The following is a 20,867-nucleotide window of genomic DNA, read 5'->3' as shown; positions in this document are numbered from 1 at the left end:
ACAGTCATTGTTTTTGTTTTTTTTGTAGATCAAGTAGAGATCATGTTATTTTATAATTTGGACAGTTTAAAGTAAAAATATTAAACAAGAATTACTGTTTGAACTGTTTTTTCCCCTGTGTTGTTGGTTAGACCGAAGATGCAGTGACCCAAAGGTGATTTTAATAAACACAAACTACCTTTACAGGGAAAACATCAAAAATTGTCCATCAATTTCAAACATCGCTTTATATAGCGAGAATAAAGCAATTAGGATTGATTGTGATGAATTGATAATTGAAACAACTACTTTACTAATCAATTACCTGGAGTGTACAGACTCAAAACTGTACAAATAATATAAAGAGTCTTAATTTAGAATGAAAAACAAAACGTGTCTGTTAACTTGTTGTACCCAAAAGTTTTTGAGTGGGATAGATTTTGCTTTATTTGGCACAAATTTTGATAAAAGATATTTGAAATAATGACCGACCGATCAGCCTGCAATAGTATTAATGTCAAGCTGAGCAGAAATGGTTGAGCTTCTAAAACAGTTTCAGGTCCATTGTTGGCAGATAATAGAAGTGCTTTTTAGCTGCACATGCAACCTTTGCTACAAATGATCAATCAACCAATAATGTTTATTTGTATAGCACATTTGAGCAACAAGGCAGTTCAAAGTACTTTACATCATAAAAACACAAAAATTCAAAGTCATAGAAAATGAGTAAATATTATATTTTGCCAAGTTTTATTATTAAGCATCAAAATGTTGGTCAGTGTTTCATTTATTATGGTTAAAAACCAACTCTTAGACAGGTGGGATTTAGTCTAGATTTAACTCAGTGTTTCAGCTATTTTGCAGTTTTCTGGAAGTTTGTTCCAGACAAGTGTACGCTTAAGGAATAATATACTTAATCGTTTTTGCATGAGCACTTCCTGCCGGTACCACCCCGCTCCCTGGAGCTGTGGCTGCTGATTGGTTCATTGGTTGCGGGGGCGGGACAAAGATCAGATCTCTGGATCAGAGGAGCACTAGACTTTCTTGATGGCTGTTATTTCAATATGCTGCATCAATAAATTCCCGTCATAATCTATTCTTACCCTGCACTGGGATTGCAATCGCCTCTTCAGCCAAAGATTTTAATGTTAAATGTAAATAACATTTCTCCAATTGAACCGATCAGAAGTCGGGATTTCCGCATCTGCCGTCGGTCCAGCCGGGAATCCCGCCTGCCAGCGGTACATTCAGATGAGATTTTTTTTTTTTTTCCGTTAAATGTAAAGCTGAGATAAATGTTTCCCTCAGCTTCCTCGCTCATGAAGGCTTACAGAAAAAATGGGATGGGAGATCCAAGAAGGAAACTGTCTGCAGTCGCAGGGGAGATCACCTGGTAGCTTTAGCAAGAATTGGATTTATGTGATGTATCCTTCTCAATGCAAAACTACCAGGGCCTTAGCGCCAATATGACCGGGTCGAACGGAGCCGGGCTGGGCCAGGTCGGACCCTGCCGTGCAAAAAGGACTATAGTTCCCACAAGTCTGAACTGGAAGTGATCGTGCCACTGAACCGCCATCTTGGTAGGCTAGCGTAGCTCAAAGCTTTGAGACCAACAAAAAGAAACTAGAGCACTCAGAAACTGTGATTGAGTAATTATGATGTACTTATGTTGTTTATTAATTACATAGGAATGAGTTGAGAGCTACAGTAGTTCTAAGCTTTTGGCTTGTTTATTCTTGTCATAGCAATTCCATAGCAACTGTCATGACAGATACAGATACCTACCAAGATGGCTGTAAGCTACAAAGTTCCCAGAAGTGTAACGTCACATGAGAACTATGTATTCTTGCATTAAAATGTTTTTTTTTTTCATTTAAAAAAAGAGCTGAATTATTTTTTCACATGCACATTTTAATTAATTTTCAAATATTGTACAAAAAGGCTTAAATGGTTAAATGAAAAGCATTTTTTCTAATCCAGTTACTCGACTAATCGTCTGAATAATCACAGGCACAACTGTAGTTCGGGGAGTGGAAAGCACAGTAGCGTTTATAAACGCTTCAAGCACAATAAATTGTGTAAAACTTCCTGTTAAACACATGCTTACATAATAAAAAAAATAAACCAATAACAGGGTTATTTGTGGCCGAATATAATGCCTAACTGCTTCCTTTGTAAACAGATGTTGTTCTCTGGGAACAAATTGAATTTTGTAAACAAATTATGCCTCCAGTCCATTCAACATGTCTCTTGGTTCCTACATAAAAGCGCATATGTGTGACTGGTGCACGTTTCTCGTCATAGACCTGTAGGAACTGGCTGCTGGCGCAGCAGTGTTGAGTCAACGCTGCATCTGGGAGGCTGAGGCAGCAGCATCTCTGGTGTGATGTGGCGAGACGGAGAGGGGATGACATAGCGACAGCATCCGCTAACCATACAGAGCGCAGTTTCCTCTTTAAGTCGGGTTTAACGCGTTTCCGTTAGATAACGCTGAGTGTTTGCGCCGCCTGGTTCCCGCATCAGTTGCCATCGGGCCAACCTCACGGAGATTTTTGATCAAAGTTGCTGCTAGCTCGCGTTAGCTCGCCGCTACCCTTCAAACATTCAAGCGGCCACATAAAACATGCGGAGCATCGAGGCCGAGACCCCTGGGATATCTTTAAACGCTTCCCGCAGGACACGACCTTCGGCTGGACGCTGACTGGACTCTGCAGAGCCGCTGTGTAAATGTTTCATATTTATTCAGAACATGCTCAAAACTCCCGACGTGCTAGCTAGGGTTATTGGCTTAACTGCGGCAGCTGGCTGCTACAAACAAACAAGCTAATAAAGAACATTTAAACGCCAGGATATAATCTGTAATTAAATGGCCATAAACATTAAAAGAGATTAAATTGGATTTATAAGTTATTTTTATTAAAGCAACCTCCGCTGTGCCTGCATTAATAATGTGTCCCCCAAAAACATCATTGCTAACTCGGCTAATCGCTAACGGTCGTAGCATCGTCATTGTTAGCAGGTGATTCAACAGCGCAGACAGTCGGTCATTTTAATGTTAACCGGTTCGTTATGTTGATGAGGGAGCATGCTTTCTGACATGGCCAATAAAATGTCAATGTTTCTTATTGAATTAATTTGTTGCTGACTTGTTTGTATCCTTCTGGCGCAGGTTAGCCTCACTAGCTGGTCAATGGGTTTAAAAAGAACAAGCAGCGCACAGCTAAGTTAGCGCAACTCCATGAGTTTTTATCCGCCTTTTTTTATTCTCCCAGTTTACTTCATTAGCTCCCCCACCCATAAAATATATTAAAATAAAAATCTAGTTATTCCCGACGCACGTTAACGTGATACCATTTTTAGTTTGTGATAAAGCTTCACCTCCCAGACAGACAGGTGACACTAACTAACGTTTTTCCTGCAGGAACAATGAGCTCCAGCTCTCTCATCTAATGTCAATATTTTTCGACGATTTTTTTTTTTAAAAAAAAAAGCGCATTGCGCATTTTGCTAATGGACTTGAACTTTTTCTTTTTTAATGAGTCAGCCAGTGTAGTGTAAGCAAACTGCAATATTTGTAATGGGGTGGATAGGAAGCTGGTAAATGCTCCCCATGGTATCAGGCGGACGATGGAGGAAGACGCAGAGACTTTATTATTTTACATCCATGTCACTGAGCCACTGTATTATTATTCTTATAGGTGAAAAGACTGTTTTTACTTCAAATTCTGTTGATTTTTGGTCAATAAAAAGAAAAAAGCATTTAAGCATACTAAAGTTTAGGTCAGGATTCAACATAAATTAGTCATTGTTGACATTAATTTATGTATTTGAAAGTATAAATTTACTTTAACTGTAGAACATTTTACTAACATTAAAAGCTGAAAGTTTTCTTCAATTAGAGGGAGGAAAAAACTGAAGGAAAAATTTTTGCATCAGAAAAAAAAATTTTTTTTGCAGCTCTTTATTGTTTTCTAAATATTGAGAGATGTGATAACTTTTGTTCGATACTGTTTTTTGCAAAACATCTTTGCTCTATTGTCTTGATATGAAAATCTTACTTCATGCTTTTGTTTAATCTCGTCAGGAAAACCAGTGGCAGTTTACAGAATGCTAATGCTGGGCTGATAGTCCTCCATACCTTTTTCTTCTTCTCTGGTTTACATACATTCAACTCTGTTATTTGGTTCTAAGACTTTTAACAAGTTGGACCTCACCCACACGCCTTTTGCAGCAACCCACTTGCCATCAGACTGCTGAACTCTTAACTGGACTGCACTCAAAAACTGGTCTCCACTTTATACCTTGCACATGTACAGAGCTAAATAACTTATATTTTACTGTCAGTCCTGCACTTTATATTTTATATTTAGATTTATATTCATATTTTATACTGTATTTTATTTTATTCTGGAGTAACCTCACAACATTGGAACCTCAAACATTGTCCTGAGCCGTATGCAACGAAATTTCGTTCTGTATACACCCTGTGCATGCAAAATGACAATAAAGTCAGTCTAAGTCTAAGTCTAACCAGCAAGCGTCTGGTGTAATATTCTGCCTCTCTTCTTGGCACAAAGGATAGAGTTTATTAAACTCAATTGGTTTTTTGGCAGTGACCTGGCAAAATAAGCACAAGCACATTCCCTGTTTGTACTCACTATCTTGGCCAATAATGCATATTCTGATTTTTATAAGCACAGTCCACAAGTTTTCAGTACTCGTAAGGTGAGACCCATTCAAGAAGCCTTGTAATATCCTGTTTAACTGAAAACCAGTTTAGATACGTTTGGGATTATGTCAGAATACATAGTTTCGTCCATTTTTAAACCATCTAGTTTGGGATTGAGTCTAAAAATACTTTATTTATCCCAAAGGGACAAACTCATCCAAGTTTCTTCAAAGTATCTTTTTGGATGGTGAGGTGGGCAAGAAGGATCTCCAGTAGCAGTCAGTCTTGCCACCAATCTGAAGAGGCCTCTGACTGAAGATTGTTTCTGTGTGACAGTCTCATGAGAGTTAACAGTTCAATATCTACACAGCCAAGACGATATTCCTCAGTAACTTGTCCTGGATGACACCAACGGTTGTTGGCAAGCTCTGCTAATCCACCTCATTTACTTTATCTCTTTATTAGGTTTTTGGTCAGAAAGCCGGCAGAGAGATGTTGGAGTAGTGGATATTATAATTATTTTATGGTTCTGCATCCACGACACCTCCTTTTCAGCTACTCTGGGGTCGTAGTTCAGATGTTCTTTGAGCTTTTGAGATGTAATCAGCTGCTCCCAGTTGTACAAACGCTCCTAATGTGACATTTTTTAAAATTCTTGTCTAACTGTTCTTTTTTGCCGTTTTTACGTCTTTACTCCTCATCTTGTAACCTTGCAAGCTGTTGTTCTGTTTTGCTGTTTTTAGGTGAAACAGAATTTCAAGTTAACCGTTCTTCAGTTTTATTCCTGTTGTATTGGGCTAATGCTAACTTGCAATATGCTAACAGAGACTTAATATATCTGAATAATTTATAATCTGTCCTTAGGGTTAACATTCCCTTAGCTCAGTATGTTTCACAATTTCAAAATCAGTATTTTTTTAAAACAATATTTTCAGATGTTTTAACAAACTGTCAGTACTTAAGATTTGTCTATTTTCCCACATTATGCTTGGTTTTGGAAGTTTTGTCTGTTCGTATGAACCCACTTATGTCAGGACCTGGTTTATTATGCTTTAATATTTAAACTAAGAAAAAAACCCTGTAAATTAGGCTTGTCTGAAAACCAGCAGCACTGATTTCTCCTGGTTGTAGCCACAATTTACTCCAAAAATATAAAACGCTAGCAGAATATTGATGTTTTTAACCATTAAATGATCATTTTTGGTAATATAAGGCAGACCGTTATTTCTGTGTGTCCCTGAACGTCTCATCAGTGAGGTTAGCTTAACGTACAGCCACGTGTGTTGGACTATGATAGCGTGTTCCTTTCTCTTATCTTTTGAGCGCAGCCAATTGTAAACACTTGGTTTTTTTTGTGAGCGATTGGTGTTAATTCTCATTTTCTCTGTGTGTTTTTCAGAGGACAGAGAGCGACAGATCTCAAGGACCAGATTGTCTGCCGAACTTCTTGCCTCCTAAGACAGATCGCCAGGGACCATGCTGACCATCTTGGCTGCTGGCTCTGTGTTTTTTCCAGGCCTTTTCCTTCTGTCCAAACAATGCCTGAAGTCCATCCCAGCACTGAGATGGAGCGAAGGAGACGCGGTCATCGTATCGGCCAGGTTGGACTTCCGCAAAACTTTCCAACACGTTTATATGTAACGTGGTAACAGTGTTCTTCCTGAACGTTTGTTACTTTCACTTAGCGCCTGCTTAAAAATAAAATATATTTTTCCATTGCAGATCCAAGTTGAATTGTTTTTTGAAACCAAAAAAACCCCAAAAACTATTCCAAATGACAAAATATTTTTAAAAAGTGGATTTTATTTCAGTCATCCCTTTCTGTGAGAATTAGGGCCAGGCTATTGGGGTTTTTATTTAACTAAGAGAATTCAGTCAGAATAGAAACGTAATTTTTCCAGAATGTCTTAAAATTCAGAGGAAAAAAGTCATTTTAATAAGAATAAAGATTCTAGAGTTATCAAGATCTGATGTGATTCTTTCTTTGAAATTGACTAAATTGTTTGCTCAATTGTTTCAAAGCAAATAATGCCAGTCAGCTGCTGTTCAACAATAATTGAATACATTATTTGAAAGTGGTATCTTCTGCTAAATATTCAGCACCCAACCCAATCTAATACTTTAAGTTTTTTTAATTCTGCACCTAATAATTAACCAAAGTATTGAAAAACTAACGCTACAACGAAAGCTAAACAATACTTGACGAATACTAACATAGCAAACTAAATAAAACTAACTGAATGAGACAAAAGGTCACAACAGAATAAAACGAAAGTAAAAACCCTTAAACCAAGGCTGTTGAACACATTTTCACTTTGGGCCAAATCAAAAATCTGAATGTTTTTAAAGGGTCGGTTGTGCCAGAATGTATTGAGCATTCAATAAGTGTTTCTTAAAATTAAATAATATTGAACGTCTTTTCACACTGGTCAGTCCCTCCAGATTTTGGTGATTGTTTTTATGTTTTTTTGCAATCAAAATAACAGATTTTGTGGTGCTAATTTAGATATATTTGTAAGAAAGTTTTATATTTGTGCTAATGTATGTATGATGCTAAATGTGATTTTTTTAATTTTTATTAATTGCTGCATTGATCACAGACTCTAACTTGACATCAAGTAAGGTTGAGGCAGCAGTCACTTAAACTCAATGTTTTGGGCCAATTTTGAGAAAAAATGAACAGTAAAATCAGACAAAATGCAGGGATCTGTTGACTTTGGATGAATTTTGCAAATTTGTGAAGAACTGGAGACTTATCGATGTAATCTGGAGTCTTGAGGGCCAGATAAAAACCTACGGCGGGCCAGATTTGGCCCCTGGACCTCAAATTTGACATGTGCTCTAAACTATTACAGCCCTGGTTACAACATAAAGAAATGGGGGGGAAAATAAACAGCTTTTCTGATTAATTTTTTGTTTTTCCGTTCTCACACTCAGGTTGGTATCATCAGTTCAGGCAGTCATGGCTTCTTCAGCTGGCTACATCATTGCATCTTCCTGTAAGGACATAATTGAGGACCAGTAAGTCGTACTGCTGATAATAATAATAATAATATCATGTCATCAACTTTAAATAAAATCACTGCCTTGATTTAAAAACCATAATCTCTTCCTGTCTGCGCAGGCACTGGCTCACAAGCACCTACATCATGTTTGCTGTCCCCTACTTCGTCTACGACATCTACGCCATGTTCATGTGCTACTGGTACAAGCTGCGGGTGAAAGGTCATGAGGAGGCCTTGGCGGCCCCCCAACACATGCGCTCAGCAGTGAGGAGTTACCTGCGTCGCGAGTTCCTCATGGTGCTGCACCACGTTGTCATGGTCACCGTCTGCTTCCCCGTGTCTGTGGTAACTGTCACATGTCGCTCTTTATGTTGCGCAGGGGAAAACTGTAGCTGCAGAGATGGGTAGTAACTAGTTACATTTACTTTAGTAACTTTTTTTAATGTACTTTTAGGAGTAATTTTACTTGTACTTTAGTAATTTTATTATGAAGTTTCTCTGCTCTTACTTGAGTAGAAGTTCTGGATTTTCTACCCACTGAATGAAAAACAAACATGTTTTAACCTAAATTTCACCAGAGACAGAGACACACACCTGTAGTCTTTGTTAAAATGTATTGAAATGAAAAAAGCTGATTTGCAAAAAAAATATTTTGCCTGATATGTTACTTATATAAATTATTGTCATTTTCATCCTTAAAATACCAACATTTCCACTTAGCTTTATATTTTGGTCCATCTGATGATGTATTTTTTAAATATTAAATGATTGGTAATTTACAGTTACTCAGTACTGAGTAACTGGCAGGGATGCAAGTTATTGATGAATGAGTTAATACAAAGTTGATCACATTGATCGACTTACTATCAATTGAGCAGCCATTTTCTTAGTTAAGTTTTCTTATGTATGTTGTTTCTAGGGATGCAAGTTATTAATGAGTTAATCTAAGGTTGATTCAAATTATCAATCGACTAATGATTAATTGAGCAGCCATTTTCTTAAAAATCTGAGTTTTCTCTTGTATCAAGTCTTTCCACAACATAGAAGGCTAAATGTAAAAAAATATCATGATATTTTATCATTGTTTCAGCTGTATTAAATACAGGCTGTGGTTTTCTCACATTATTAAACCTAGAGACATTTATAAAATATAACAAAAGAGGAACCGCTCACGTTTCTGAATAGAGAAATAAAAGATGACATTAATGAAACACGTATATAAAACCTTTCTGCTTTTGTAGCACATCAGTAACCTCTTAATGAGAAGTTGACGCTGCTCCGTCATGTAACTCGACTGAATAAAGCGCTATTAAGGTCAAAATTCAGCTTGTCGAGTGTTTATATTTCAAAACAGAACCGCATAAAGTGCATTCTGCGTCTCGATCCGAACTCTATTTGGACCGTTTTTCTTTCTGTCCGTATTTGGCCGCCATCTTTAATCTTGTATGAACGGCTCCGCTTCAGGATGACCAGCGGCGCCCTCTGCTGGATGGCGGCCAAACTACAACATTAAAAGAAGGTACAAGAGGACATTATCAGTTAATCGATCGGAACTAATTTCAATATAATTAACCATTAATTAATTTTGCATCCACTGTTGTTACTCTAAAACAAGTAACAACATATTCTAAATGTAATTGAATTTGTTGTTGAAGTATTGAATGTTTTGTTTTTCCAGTTTTGGCGACAAGGAAAGGGCGACTATTTCCAGGGCATAATGTTCATGGCTGAGGTCAGCACTCCATCCGTCTGCTTAGGAAAAATACTCATCCAGGTGAGTGTTGATGTTGAGACAAATTCAGATCATCAACGCATGTGCATGGGACTGATTAAAGATCTTAATTTACACTTTTATTTCTCTTTTTTAATTAATTGGAGAGCGTATATTTCCGGTCATTCCCAGCATGCAGCTTGTTCATGCTGTTTACAAACAGACTGTTAAATGTCACTCTTTAATTGCTGACAGTGTGCTTGGATACACATTGTATGAATTGCAACACATCTGCATCTGTTCAGGTTTGTGTTTATGTGTTTGCAATGTTTCAGGTTCTGTTTGGAGGATAGCCCAGCGGAGATATTAGACCCAAGCATTCAGCTTATGTTTTAGGTGCTTTCGGACCATGTTGCTGTTTTTAATATTTTGCTAAATCAATACATTTGTGTCTTTATTTTCTTTTGTTTTTGCACTGCTGGAGGTTTTGTCATTCTGAGTTTACAAAATGGCTTTTATTTTGTTTTAATTTTCTGATTGAGAGTCGATACTTTAATAAGCCATCCAATTCAATCAAATACTGAGATTGTTTTAGGCAAAATATTGTCAAGCTAAACAAATTCACACAAAACTGTCAAAATTCGCACAGAAGCATAAATACAGAACCCTAAATAACCTATTTGGGCAGTTTATTAACAATAAAAAAGTTGATTTGGGTGTTAATTACGTTTTAAAAATACTCATCAAATGCAGAGATATTTAATCAGATTTTAACATTTTAACTGATTAATGCATCGTTTTATCAATACATTTTGCTACAAAAGGCCCTTTTAAGGACATTTAGGATCATAAATATGGTTGAAAATGTTTTACAGAAATCAAGCAAAACTACAAACAAAAAGCTTTACATCAAATAAAATCATAGAAGGAGTTAAAGTGCTAAACATTGCAGGGCATTTAATATTTTGTTGAAGAGGCATTATTAGGATTAATGGTATTAATGTCTTTTCTTCCTCATTTGGGCTGTAAAATGTTGTTTTCTGTTTCAACCTTTTGTATATTTACTTTACAAATGGATTAGAAAGGCAAAGAACAAAAAAGAATTGTCTGCAAGTTTCACTAAAAAATTGATAGGAACTGTAAAAAACACAAATTACTTTTGCTTTAATCTTGCAGACGTAACGAAAACACAGTAGTTTAGGTCAATGGTACATTAGTAAAACCTGCAGTAGCAGAACCACAGCGCCCCCTGGCAGTGCAAAATCAAACCACAGAAAAAAGATTTGGTATTAAAAGCGCCATATTACATCAGGCGATTCTTTTTATCACTAAACAACAAAACAGAAATGTTTGGTTTGAAAACACCTAAATTCAGCTAAAGCAAGAAAATTATAAAAACTAAAAAAATCCACTTTCCTCCTTTAGAAACCAATCAGCTTCTGACCAGAAATATATATCCTTGTGCTCTCCTGTCATCCCATAATCACTCTGAGCAAATAGAGTAAAACCTAACAGTGTTAGAATGACGGATATAACATTCAGATTATTAACCTTGTCGGCTTGTACCTCTTGCATTTCCTTTCTCCCTCTGTGTTTTTTCCCCACTCTCAGTACAAACAGCAACACACTCTGCTGCACAAAGTGAATGGGGCTCTTATGCTGGTCACTTTTTTCATCTTTCGAGTCCTACTCTTCCCTTACCTCTACTACGTCTATGGAAGGTATGTCTCTCTTTTTCTTTCTCCGTTCTGTCGTCTGAGCTGGCGGTCACCAACCTGCACAGCTACCTGATCTGAAATCGCAGTCAGAAGTTTACCGGGCTCATCATTGGCATGAAGGTCACTAATCTGGAGATTCTAGTCATTTATTTAGACCAGCGATTTTCAAGGCCATACAACCACGGAAGAGGATTAAGGTCTCTGAAAACAAAATAAAAATTCTGACTTTTCATCTCAGAGTTTTGACATTTTTCTCTGATTCTGACTTTAATCTTAGAATTCTGACTCTTTTTTTTTTTTAAGAATTCAGAAAAATTATTTGAATTTCAGAAGTCACACTTTAATCAGAATCACAGGATTGGGATTTTCCCCCCCCTCAGAATTATGACTTTTGGTCTCATAAGATTAAAGTCAGAATTTTGTGTAAAAAAATGATATGTTGGATTAATCAAAACAAGGAATATTAGAGAAAGGAAAAATAATGATGCAAATCAGAAAATAACTGTCAAGATTTTTTAAAAAGTAAAAATATGTCTAATCCCAACAGCTCCATTTTTGTTCTGTCATCACTTGTTTTTTCTATTTGGTCTTAAATGCATCCATTTTAATGTGTGCCTATTTGTTTTTGTTTGTTTATTTTTAGTTTTGTGACTGTTTGTTCCCTTCACAAACCTTTGGAGTATTTTTGTTCATGGTCAACAACACTGCAAATCTAAAGTTTTTACCTCTACATGTAAGAACTCTTCGGCGCCCTCTTGTGGCTTGGAGGAACAATACATAGCAGGGTCAAACTCTTCAAATCAGAATTGAATTTGTGTTTTTGTCAATCAATACCTCTGTGTTTTAGTCTGTAGTGTTTGTTTTGTGTGCACTAATTGGTAAATGAATAATAAAGACTAAACATTAAAAGCCAAAAGTCTTTCTGACCGTTCATGCCGATGATGAGTTCATCTCAGGCTCTTCTGACCACGTTTTGCATCTTAAAATAAAACAGAACGCTAAGGATCTGCTTCTGTCTGTCTCGTTTGGGTTCAGGTATGCGTCAATCCCCTTCCACATGGTTCCCCTGACGGTACCCTGGCACTGTAATGTCGGCGCCGCCCTGCTCATGGCGCCCCAGCTCTACTGGTTCTCCCTAATCTGCCGAGGCGCTCTGCGATTATTCACTGGAGCGTCGCGCTCCCAGCGGCCGCGCGCGCCTTCCGCCGACGCCAAGGATTACCCGGCGGACAGCAACGCGCTGCCTCAGCCCGCTAACGGCTACAGCGCGCGCTCGACAGAGCCAGAGCTGACCACCCACTGAGAGGAGGAGCGGCGGTGGCGGCGTGGGGGGGAGGAAGGCGAATGTACCAATGAGTATGTAAACAGGAAGGAGAGCAAAAAGTTAAACTTCTAAAATCACGCTGAAGTGTTTCAGAGCCAGCAAACGGCTAAAACGAAGTGGTGGCTGACCTTCAAGTACTTCAGCTTGGTAGTTTGTAGGAACCAAATGGAGCTTTAGGGCACCTTAGTATTTAAGATGTCATCAAGCACTGTGACGGATAGGAACATGCACTGACCCGGGAGGAACCTGCCTGGATATTTAGCAAGTGTAGGTGGCCATTTCCCCTCATGTAGATCAAATACAGTCCTCGCTGCCTCGTATTATAGGAAGAGCAGGAAAATAGGAATGTATTATATTGTATGTTAGTATGTTTGCTGTAGATGAAAGGCCCGATTCAGTTTAGTAACGAAGAAGACCTTCAAAAAAATAACAAAAAAGGAAAAAAAAAAACCAGCTAAGCAGTATTTTGACTTGTTAGTGTTTATCTGTATCCTCTATGTAGTCACTGTCACTCTAACAAAATGTAACCAACCTGCAGACTGACTCATCTTTAAAGGGAGATACGTCATTATACTGTATTCTGCTGCCTTACCTCCCCACACTCTTCCAGGTTAATTTGCAATTTTAGTTTAGTCTTTGAGATGGAAAAAAGGCTTCCGTCAGACACCAAAACGTGACGGTTGTACATAGCAGATGTAAAACGGTCTTTTCCATGTCAGTATTATGTGAAGGAGGAAAATATTACATTTTATTTATTTATTTTTATTTGGCTGCACGTTAGCGCTGCTGTAGTGAGAAAAAATGGAATGGGAACTCTGCTCAGATAAAGTTTAAAACTAATTCATCAATAAAGTCGTAATAGCTAGGAAATATTCATCTTTAATATTCAAACAAAATGTTAAAAAACAAAAATCCTTATCCCCAAAATAAAAAAAAATAATAAACATATCATTTTAAATCCAAAATCAAATCAGGCATTTTAAAGAAAATTATTTATTTTAAAAAAGAAATGTCTACATTTTCAACCAAATCAAAGAAAATTTATCACTTAACAAGGAAATACAAACTTTTACTGTAATTTCTAAATTTGATAAAGTCCCCACTTTGAAAATTCTGAAGAAAGATTATGACTTAAAGACTTTTAAAGAAAACCATTGACCAATTTAAAATATGGAAGGTTTTTGCATCTATTAAAAATAATTTTCTTTTTCTTGGAAAATTTCACAAAATCCTTAGGAAAGAAGTAGAACTCTGGAATTTAAAGTTTTTTTTTAAACGCACTGAAAATTAAATTAAGTTAATATTAGCAAAAAAACAAACAAACAACCTAAAACATCTTAACCTTAAAATATAAAAGTTTACAATTAAAACAAAGTTTTTTTTGTGTATTTAAAAAATATGGGAAGTTTTGGATAAAAATTGTTGGGAGTTTTACAACCATGAAATTTATTTGCAAAGAAAAGGGAATAAATCTATTTCATTGTTGCACCGGCGTCCATTTTCAGTCCTTACATATTTTTACAACGGTCTATTACGACTGTTGTAGATGAAAAAACAACAGTAGGCAAATTTCTGCCAGAAACAATTAAAATTTTGAGATTAATTTCCTTTTCTTAATTTTCTAGAGAAATGAAGGAAATTTCTGACCCGCCAAAGTTAATAATTTGCTAGAACAAACAAAAAAGTTAATTTTTGTTTACTTTTAAAACTCAAAACATGTCCAAAATGTGAAAATTTCTGACTAATTCATCTCAAAATTTTGTATTTTTTTGTCAGCAATGTACTCCTTTTTTCTGTCTACAATGGCCATAATGCTAAAACATAATGCATCCAATATACTTTAGATGTACCCTGATCTAAATGGTTTGAAGCTGCAGGGTAGTGTGCCTCCAAACCACCAGGGGGCCCCAAAGAGTGCTTGAATATAGATGTCAAAACTTTAGATTTGCAGTGTTGTTGACCAAGAATGAATATATTGTTAATGACATCTTTAAAATAGTTACAAATATCACCACTACTAATTTACTGTTATTAATTATTTAAATGTCAAAAAGCGATGAAGGATAAATATTAGAGCCAAACATGAAAACATTAATTTAATTGTTGAAGCTCGGGATGTGAAATTAGTGCTGGCTGGTGGGTGATGAGCTCGGCTGGAACGGGGCCCCCAAATCAAGTTCGGCTTTGGGCCCCGTTCAGTTTTGTTTGGTGCTTGGCATCAATTTATCACTTTCATCAGAAAAAATTATTTAATTTTTATCTGTTTTATTCCAAAACCTGAGTAATAGTCCTAATTCCGTGTTTAACTATACCAGGCCTAATATGTTCTCACATATTTTAGCACCTGATTATTATTATTATTATTACACAGATGTATTGAACAGTAAGCTTTAAGCAGTTGGTTTTACAGTTTAGTGTGTGCAAATGTCTCAGAAAGGTTTTAGCTGTGCTTCTTGTTTCCGTGTAGTTTTAATGTCATTCCATTCACCGGTGTCACATTTAAATCCCATTTTGCCACAAACAGATACACACTTCCTGCTTCTTCTTCTTCTTCTTTTTTGTCTTTATAAGTTCGGTGCTGCTGTTGATCTTAAATTATCCGTTTGCTTGGCAGGACTATTTCACAAAGGGATTCACGAGATTTCAGTATTTTTAAATCTTAGTGAGGAGACTTTATGTGTGAAGGGAAACAAGAATGGAGAGTTACCTCACGGGGACTGACACGCAGCACATCTGTCCTTATTTTCTTCTGTTTGTTTTGGGTTTTTTGTTTGTTTTTTAAAAATCTTTTCAGACTTTGTGGAATGCCCCCCGATCATTGAGCATCTGGTTCCATGAACCACCTATGAACAAACTGGCTTCTTTTATCACTTTATGTTGCTGTAATGCAGCTACAGAGTCCTGGGAATTGGTTTTAAGAAAAAAAGGGAAAAAAACAACACACAAATCAAAGCGTGAAACGATGGGCTGTGCCGAAGCGTTGGGACCCCTGTTGGCTTGTCGAACACTGAATATCCATTCCCCCTGTTCCATGGATCCATAAAGGTACTGCTTCAATATTGGAACATTTCAACTGCTGTACTGTATATTCCAGAAATGCTTGTTATTTATTTGTAAGTAATTATTTATTTATTTATTTGGTTTGTGGATTTGAATGCATATTTATGCATACATATACTCTATGCTTCTGAGCCTCATGTGAAGGCTGTATTGTTACTCAAACTTAGCTAAAATATACTTCTTTCTGTCCTGAGCCTGTCTGGAGTCGTTTCTTCTTCTTTTGTTTTGACACATCCCGTAAATCTCCCCTAAGATACTGTATGATGATCATTAGTAGGGCTGTAACTAACGATTTTTTAGATGATTAATTTGTAAAAAAAAAAAACAATTGCCACATTCTGCCAATTTTTCATTTAATCGCTTAATACAATATTGGAAATACATCAACATGCAAACAATTAAATTGCTATTTTTTTTATCAATCTTGATTGAAATTACTTTTTTAGATAAGGTTTCAAATTTATATAATTTACGGCTGCAAATAGTGATTAATTTAGTAACCAATTCTGACAGTTGATTAAACTGATACAAAATATTGGCACATTGTATAAAAAAGCTTAAACTCTTAAGCTTGTTTATACAATGTTAGAATTACATAAAAATATGTGTGACGGACGTGTACATTGATGGCTAGTCGCCCCCTCACTGACTATGTGCTCCGGTCAGAGAACAGCTGCGACTTTAGGTGATGTTATGGGATTTATTGATAAACATATGTGTATGTGTGTGTGTGTGTGTGTGTGTGGTCTCTGCAAGATAAACATATACAGAAAGAGTAATTAGAATATTGTACATCTAAATTCCACGTATGCATATACAAATTCTAACGTATGCAGAATATTCGATTTCAGGTAGAATCAAATATACATCCAGTTACATTAACAATATATATAATTGTAATTCAGTAACACTTCAGTAACATTAATGTAACAAGGAAGAGAATTACTGCAAATAACAAGTAATAACAGGATAATATAGGTGAGAACTAGGCACTCAGAGTGTTAATACAGAGCATATAGATGCAGTACACTTAATGACCACAGGGTGGTGCATAAAGACCACAAATGGTAGAAGCAGTTCTTCCCGCCGCAAGATCGAGAAAATGTTTATCCACTCGAACATACCGGCTCCATAAGCGCTCGATGCTACATTTGGAAGCTAGTTTACCGTCCTGAACGTCTTCAGAACAGTAGAAATAACACTACAATTCAGAGTACTGCCAGACAACTCTCAAACTGAACTATTCTTGTAACGTTAAACCAAGAAATGAGCGTTTAGCCAGGCATTTAAGAAATAGGCATTTCCTCATCAAAATACGTTGGAGCTCGCAGTAACCAAGGTTACACGGTTGCCGAACTAAACAGCGTGTAAGAAACACGAGCGGATGAAATGAATTATGTACTTACATTGTCATCAACGCACACGTACACACAAAGAATTCAACATTTTAGTGAGGTGCTGGAACAGAACTGCATGTGTCTGCTAGCGAAGCACACTGAAAGTCAAGAGTCATGAATACGCGCAGGCGCGTGGTACATCCCCAATAATGTCTCTGACGTCACGACGCTGGCTCCAGCAGGGAGTTTTCCACAATATGCTAACAAATAACTTAAAATAAGGTTTCAAATGTGTGTAATCTAGGACTGCGACTAGCTATTGTTTTCGTAATTAATTTTTCTGATCTTTCGTAACACATCAGTAATTTCTGAATGAGGATTTGATGCTGAATGAACACTATTAATGTAATAACCTAGGGAGATTTCCGAGTGTTTGTTTCAAGACAGAACAGCATAAATTTCATTTTTCATCCCACACCGGACTCTGTTTGGACTGTAACTCTCTCCTGTTGCCGAATATCGCCGCCATCTTTACTTCTATATCAACGGCTCCAGCTGATGACTAGTAACGCCCCCTGCTGGATGGCGGCCAAACTACAACACTAAAAGAAGGTCTTTCGTCATTAATGTTTTTTACAGCTATCTATATGTGTGTGATGTACAGGCGAGGTGAAGGGAACAGGCGCAATTTTGGCTGGAATAAAACAAAAAGATGGCTACTTAGTAACTCTACTGAGCTGCTTTTCATTTGCAGATTGACCAAAAAGAAAATGACCCCAAATCAAAGACCATTTATGTTGGCCCACAGGTTTTACAAATCAGGCTGCCCAGATTATTTTAATCATCTGGAAAATACATAAAATATTCATCTGAATTCTTCATTCTGGTTGCAATAAGTCAGAAAACAGTTTAAAATGTTTATTATTGTCATACAAAATACACAAAAAACCCATACAAAAATTTATACATTAGAAATTATTCAGTTTCCTGAGAGCCTGGAGAAGCTCTTGGTCAAGTCTTCCTCGGTGAATCGGTCAGTATCTCCTCTGTCTTGGGGAGAAGATGGTGTTGGGGTTGCTGTCTCTTTCCCTCTCCTTCTCTCGCTCCTTCTGGCTGTTCGGGGAGAGCGCCTCCTCCAGCTTCTTCTCGCTCTTGAACAGGTCTCGGCCCGTGCGCAAAATGTGCTCCTCGATTTTCCGGTGACGCTTCATGTCCGACAGCACTTTGTCCAGGCGAGCTTCTCGCTTTACAGAGGAGCGGCCGGAAGATCCTACAGGAGAAAAAAGGGTAAAACTGGTTATTTTCTCAAATGACTTTGTTTTTCTCGTTTTTGCTATGGATTTTTTTATTTCACCTGGTGTTCTGCGTCTGCTGAGGAACGAGTTTTTCGGTGTGCTTTGCATTTGTTCCTCATCAAAGTCGAACTCAGTTGGAGTTGGAGGCCTAAAAAAAAAGTAAAACATTTAATTGATAAACGTCCATTTTCTTAAAAACTTGAGTATTCTCTTGCTGACCATCTTTCCATAACATTCAAGACAAAATTTTAACTAATGCTGAATTTAAAAACACCATAACTACATTTTATATTATTTTGTGCTAGCTGTATTAAACACTGATTGAATAAACAAAGTTGAGGTTTTCTCACATTATTAAACTTTGACATGTTTATACAATATGATAAAACAGGAACCCCTAGGATGTAGAATAGAAAAGAGAAACACTTAATTCCCCATGAACAGAGATATTTATACAGGAGTACTTTCTGTGATTACTCTTGAAGGATTGTTAAAACGTCGCTTCACTAAGTGCTTTAACTCACAACAGCCCTCAAAATCAACTATTTATTGGTGTCTGTTTTAATTTTTCTGTTATACTCTTCGCTTTTCTGTCATCGAATCAGTAGTTTACTTCCAGTACTTCTTCCGCCATACAGCTCAACTAAATTAGCGCTACTAAAGTGATAGTTTCAGCAGCTTGTTGAGTATTTATATTTTAAAACAGCTTAAGTAACTTCTTAAGACGTTATATTTCAAAACAGAATCGCATAAAGTGCATTTTGCATCCCACACCGGACTCTTTTTTTGGGACCGTTTTATTATCCGTTCGTCAATGGCCGCCATCTTTGGATCTGCTTGCTTATCGAACAAACCGCTACTCAACAATTGATTGATTGCATCCCCACAAGAAGTAACCCATCTGATGTAACAGGAAGCAGAGGTAGTACTAACTTCCGCTCTCTCTCCAGCCTCTCCCTTTCCCTTTCTGCTTCTTCTTCGTCGTTCCTCTCAGGTGTCGGGGTGCGTTCCGGTGTTGGAGGCCGTCTGGGGAGGGGCACAAAGTTCAGCTCCAACATCTCCCCTTTAGCTAGGACCTCATAGAGTCTTTTAATCTCAGTTGGCGCAGGCATCCAGTTTTTGGGATCCTCCATTTCCTCGTCGCTGTACGGAAGCTCCCAGTCGTCGTCGCCCGCCACAGCAGCCTTCTTCCCGTCCTCAGCGTCCCCTATGGTGACCGCTTGACTTTCAGCTTTCTGCATCTCCTCTTCCGCTGCATCTGTGTTCTCATCTGAGAAAATCAGAGATGGAATAAATACAATACATTACTTTTATAATATTAATATAAATCCTTATTTCTCCTGTTGTCTTTAATGGGCAGTATTGTGTATTTTCCAGGCACCCAGTGCCACTTTATATCACAGTCAAGTAACTATGTTGACTTCAATTGTTATTAAAATGCTGTCTATACTTTGGCGAAGGCTCATACTCCTTCAACCTATGTTTAAAATGACTTTTCTCCGCAGGGTGTCTGGGCTCTCCCTTAGAGATAGGGTGAGAAGCTCAGTCATCCGGGAGGGACTCAGAGTAGAGCCGCTGCTCCTTCACATCGAGAGGAGCCAGTTGAGGCGGCTTGGGCATCTGGTCAGGATGCCTCCTGGACGCCTCCCTGGTGAGGTGTTCCGGGCACGTCCCACAGGGAGGAGGCCCCGGGGAAGACCCAGGACACGCTGGAGAGACTATGTTTCTCGGCTGGCCTGGGAACGCCTTGGGATTCCCCCTGAGGAGATGGAACAAGTGGCCGGGGAGAGGGAAGTCTGGGCCTCCTTTCTGAAGCTGCTGCCCCCGCGACCCGACCCCGGATAAAGTGGAAGAAAATGGATGGATGGATGTAAATCCTGTTACAGGGCAGTAGGGTCTAAGGTAAAATACACACCATACTTTTAAGATCTTGATTTTATGTTTTGTTAGTCTATCACGTGTAGATGCTGAATATTTTGTTTCTAAATGAGTTTTACCTGCTTCATCCTTAGCAGCAGAGTCTTCCTCCTCAGTGACAGCTGTCGTCTCTGTGTCTTGTTGCTCAGCTGTGCTCTCCTCTTCTTTGTCTGCAGCCGGTTTCTCTGAGTCCTTCACGCCCAAGGACTCGATGCCCTCTCTGAGGGCAGAATCTGTGGCTTCAGCTTGCATCCTTTATGCTGCTGGGGGACGTTTATAACAACAGATCTGCGTTATTGGCACAGCATTTAAACGGAAGGTACCAAGAAAACAGTCAGATAGTAAGAGTTGAATTTTCGCTTTCAACAGCTTGTGCATCTTTAAGTTTTCTTCTTGTTTTAACATACACACTCAGCACAAAACTTACTTTCATCCTACACTTTCCATGCTAGCTACAATCAGGCCTGTCCACTAGCTCTGTTTCAACATAAAACAATCAAATAAGATACAAACCTGAAAATCTAATTTCGGTTTCTTTCGTGGATCGCTTAAATTACACCTAAAGTGGTCATCGGGTTATTTTCTAAGCGATAAAATCACCGCATCTCGCCATGAATTTTATTAAGTGCAATAAAAGATTAAACTGAGACGTAAACATAGCGCCATTTTGGCTGGAGGAACCGTCAATGACGAGTTTCTTCGTTCTGTTGGATGACAGAAATCCCGCAGATCTAACAGTACACGGATGGTCCACGTACATAAAAAATGGCTATTGTGAACTATATTGAGATCTAGGCTTGACGTCACTTCCTGTACCGTACGCATAAAGCAGCGCGGGTATTTATACATATA

At 37.7% G+C, this 20,867-nt stretch overlaps 2 protein-coding genes and 1 long non-coding RNA gene across 4 annotated transcripts; 1 reads left to right on the top strand and 2 right to left on the bottom strand.

The window, feature by feature from the left end:
- The first annotated feature begins 2,300 nt into the window (after positions 1 to 2,300).
- Positions 2,301 to 15,659, top strand: tlcd3bb (TLC domain containing 3Bb). The gene is made up of 7 exons (XM_028038616.1): positions 2,301 to 2,702; positions 6,046 to 6,249; positions 7,586 to 7,669; positions 7,773 to 7,998; positions 9,332 to 9,427; positions 10,976 to 11,085; positions 12,118 to 15,659. Exons 2-7 carry the CDS (start codon positions 6,125 to 6,127, stop codon positions 12,383 to 12,385), a joined length of 909 nt encoding a protein of 302 aa, XP_027894417.1. The 5' UTR covers positions 2,301 to 2,702; positions 6,046 to 6,124; the 3' UTR covers positions 12,386 to 15,659.
- Positions 14,958 to 17,054, bottom strand: LOC114157569 (uncharacterized). The gene is made up of 2 exons (XR_003598190.1): positions 16,873 to 17,054; positions 14,958 to 16,215 (listed from the first exon to the last, which is right to left on the bottom strand). It is a non-coding gene; the product is annotated as an uncharacterized LOC114157569 (long non-coding RNA).
- A 652-nt stretch (positions 17,055 to 17,706) lies between these two features.
- Positions 17,707 to 20,719, bottom strand: pagr1 (PAXIP1 associated glutamate-rich protein 1). Of its 2 annotated transcripts, none has more exons than XM_028038628.1 (5): positions 20,529 to 20,719; positions 20,096 to 20,278; positions 19,032 to 19,368; positions 18,158 to 18,246; positions 17,707 to 18,073 (listed from the first exon to the last, which is right to left on the bottom strand). In XM_028038628.1, the coding sequence occupies exons 2-5, from the start codon at positions 20,265 to 20,267 to the stop codon at positions 17,838 to 17,840; spliced, it is 834 nt and encodes a 277-aa protein (XP_027894429.1). In that variant the 5' UTR covers positions 20,268 to 20,278; positions 20,529 to 20,719; the 3' UTR covers positions 17,707 to 17,837. The 2 variants fall into 2 exon arrangements, with proteins under 2 accessions (XP_027894429.1, XP_027894436.1); XM_028038635.1 differs by having other exon boundaries at positions 20,096 to 20,275.
- Positions 20,720 to 20,867: the final 148 nt, after the last annotated feature.

Source organism: Xiphophorus couchianus, chromosome 2 (genome assembly GCF_001444195.1).
Source record: "Xiphophorus couchianus chromosome 2, X_couchianus-1.0, whole genome shotgun sequence".
Classification (NCBI taxonomy): domain Eukaryota; kingdom Metazoa; phylum Chordata; class Actinopteri; order Cyprinodontiformes; family Poeciliidae; genus Xiphophorus; species Xiphophorus couchianus.
Note: the sequence above shows the minus strand (reverse complement) of the source record. Positions and strands in the feature narration are given on the sequence as shown.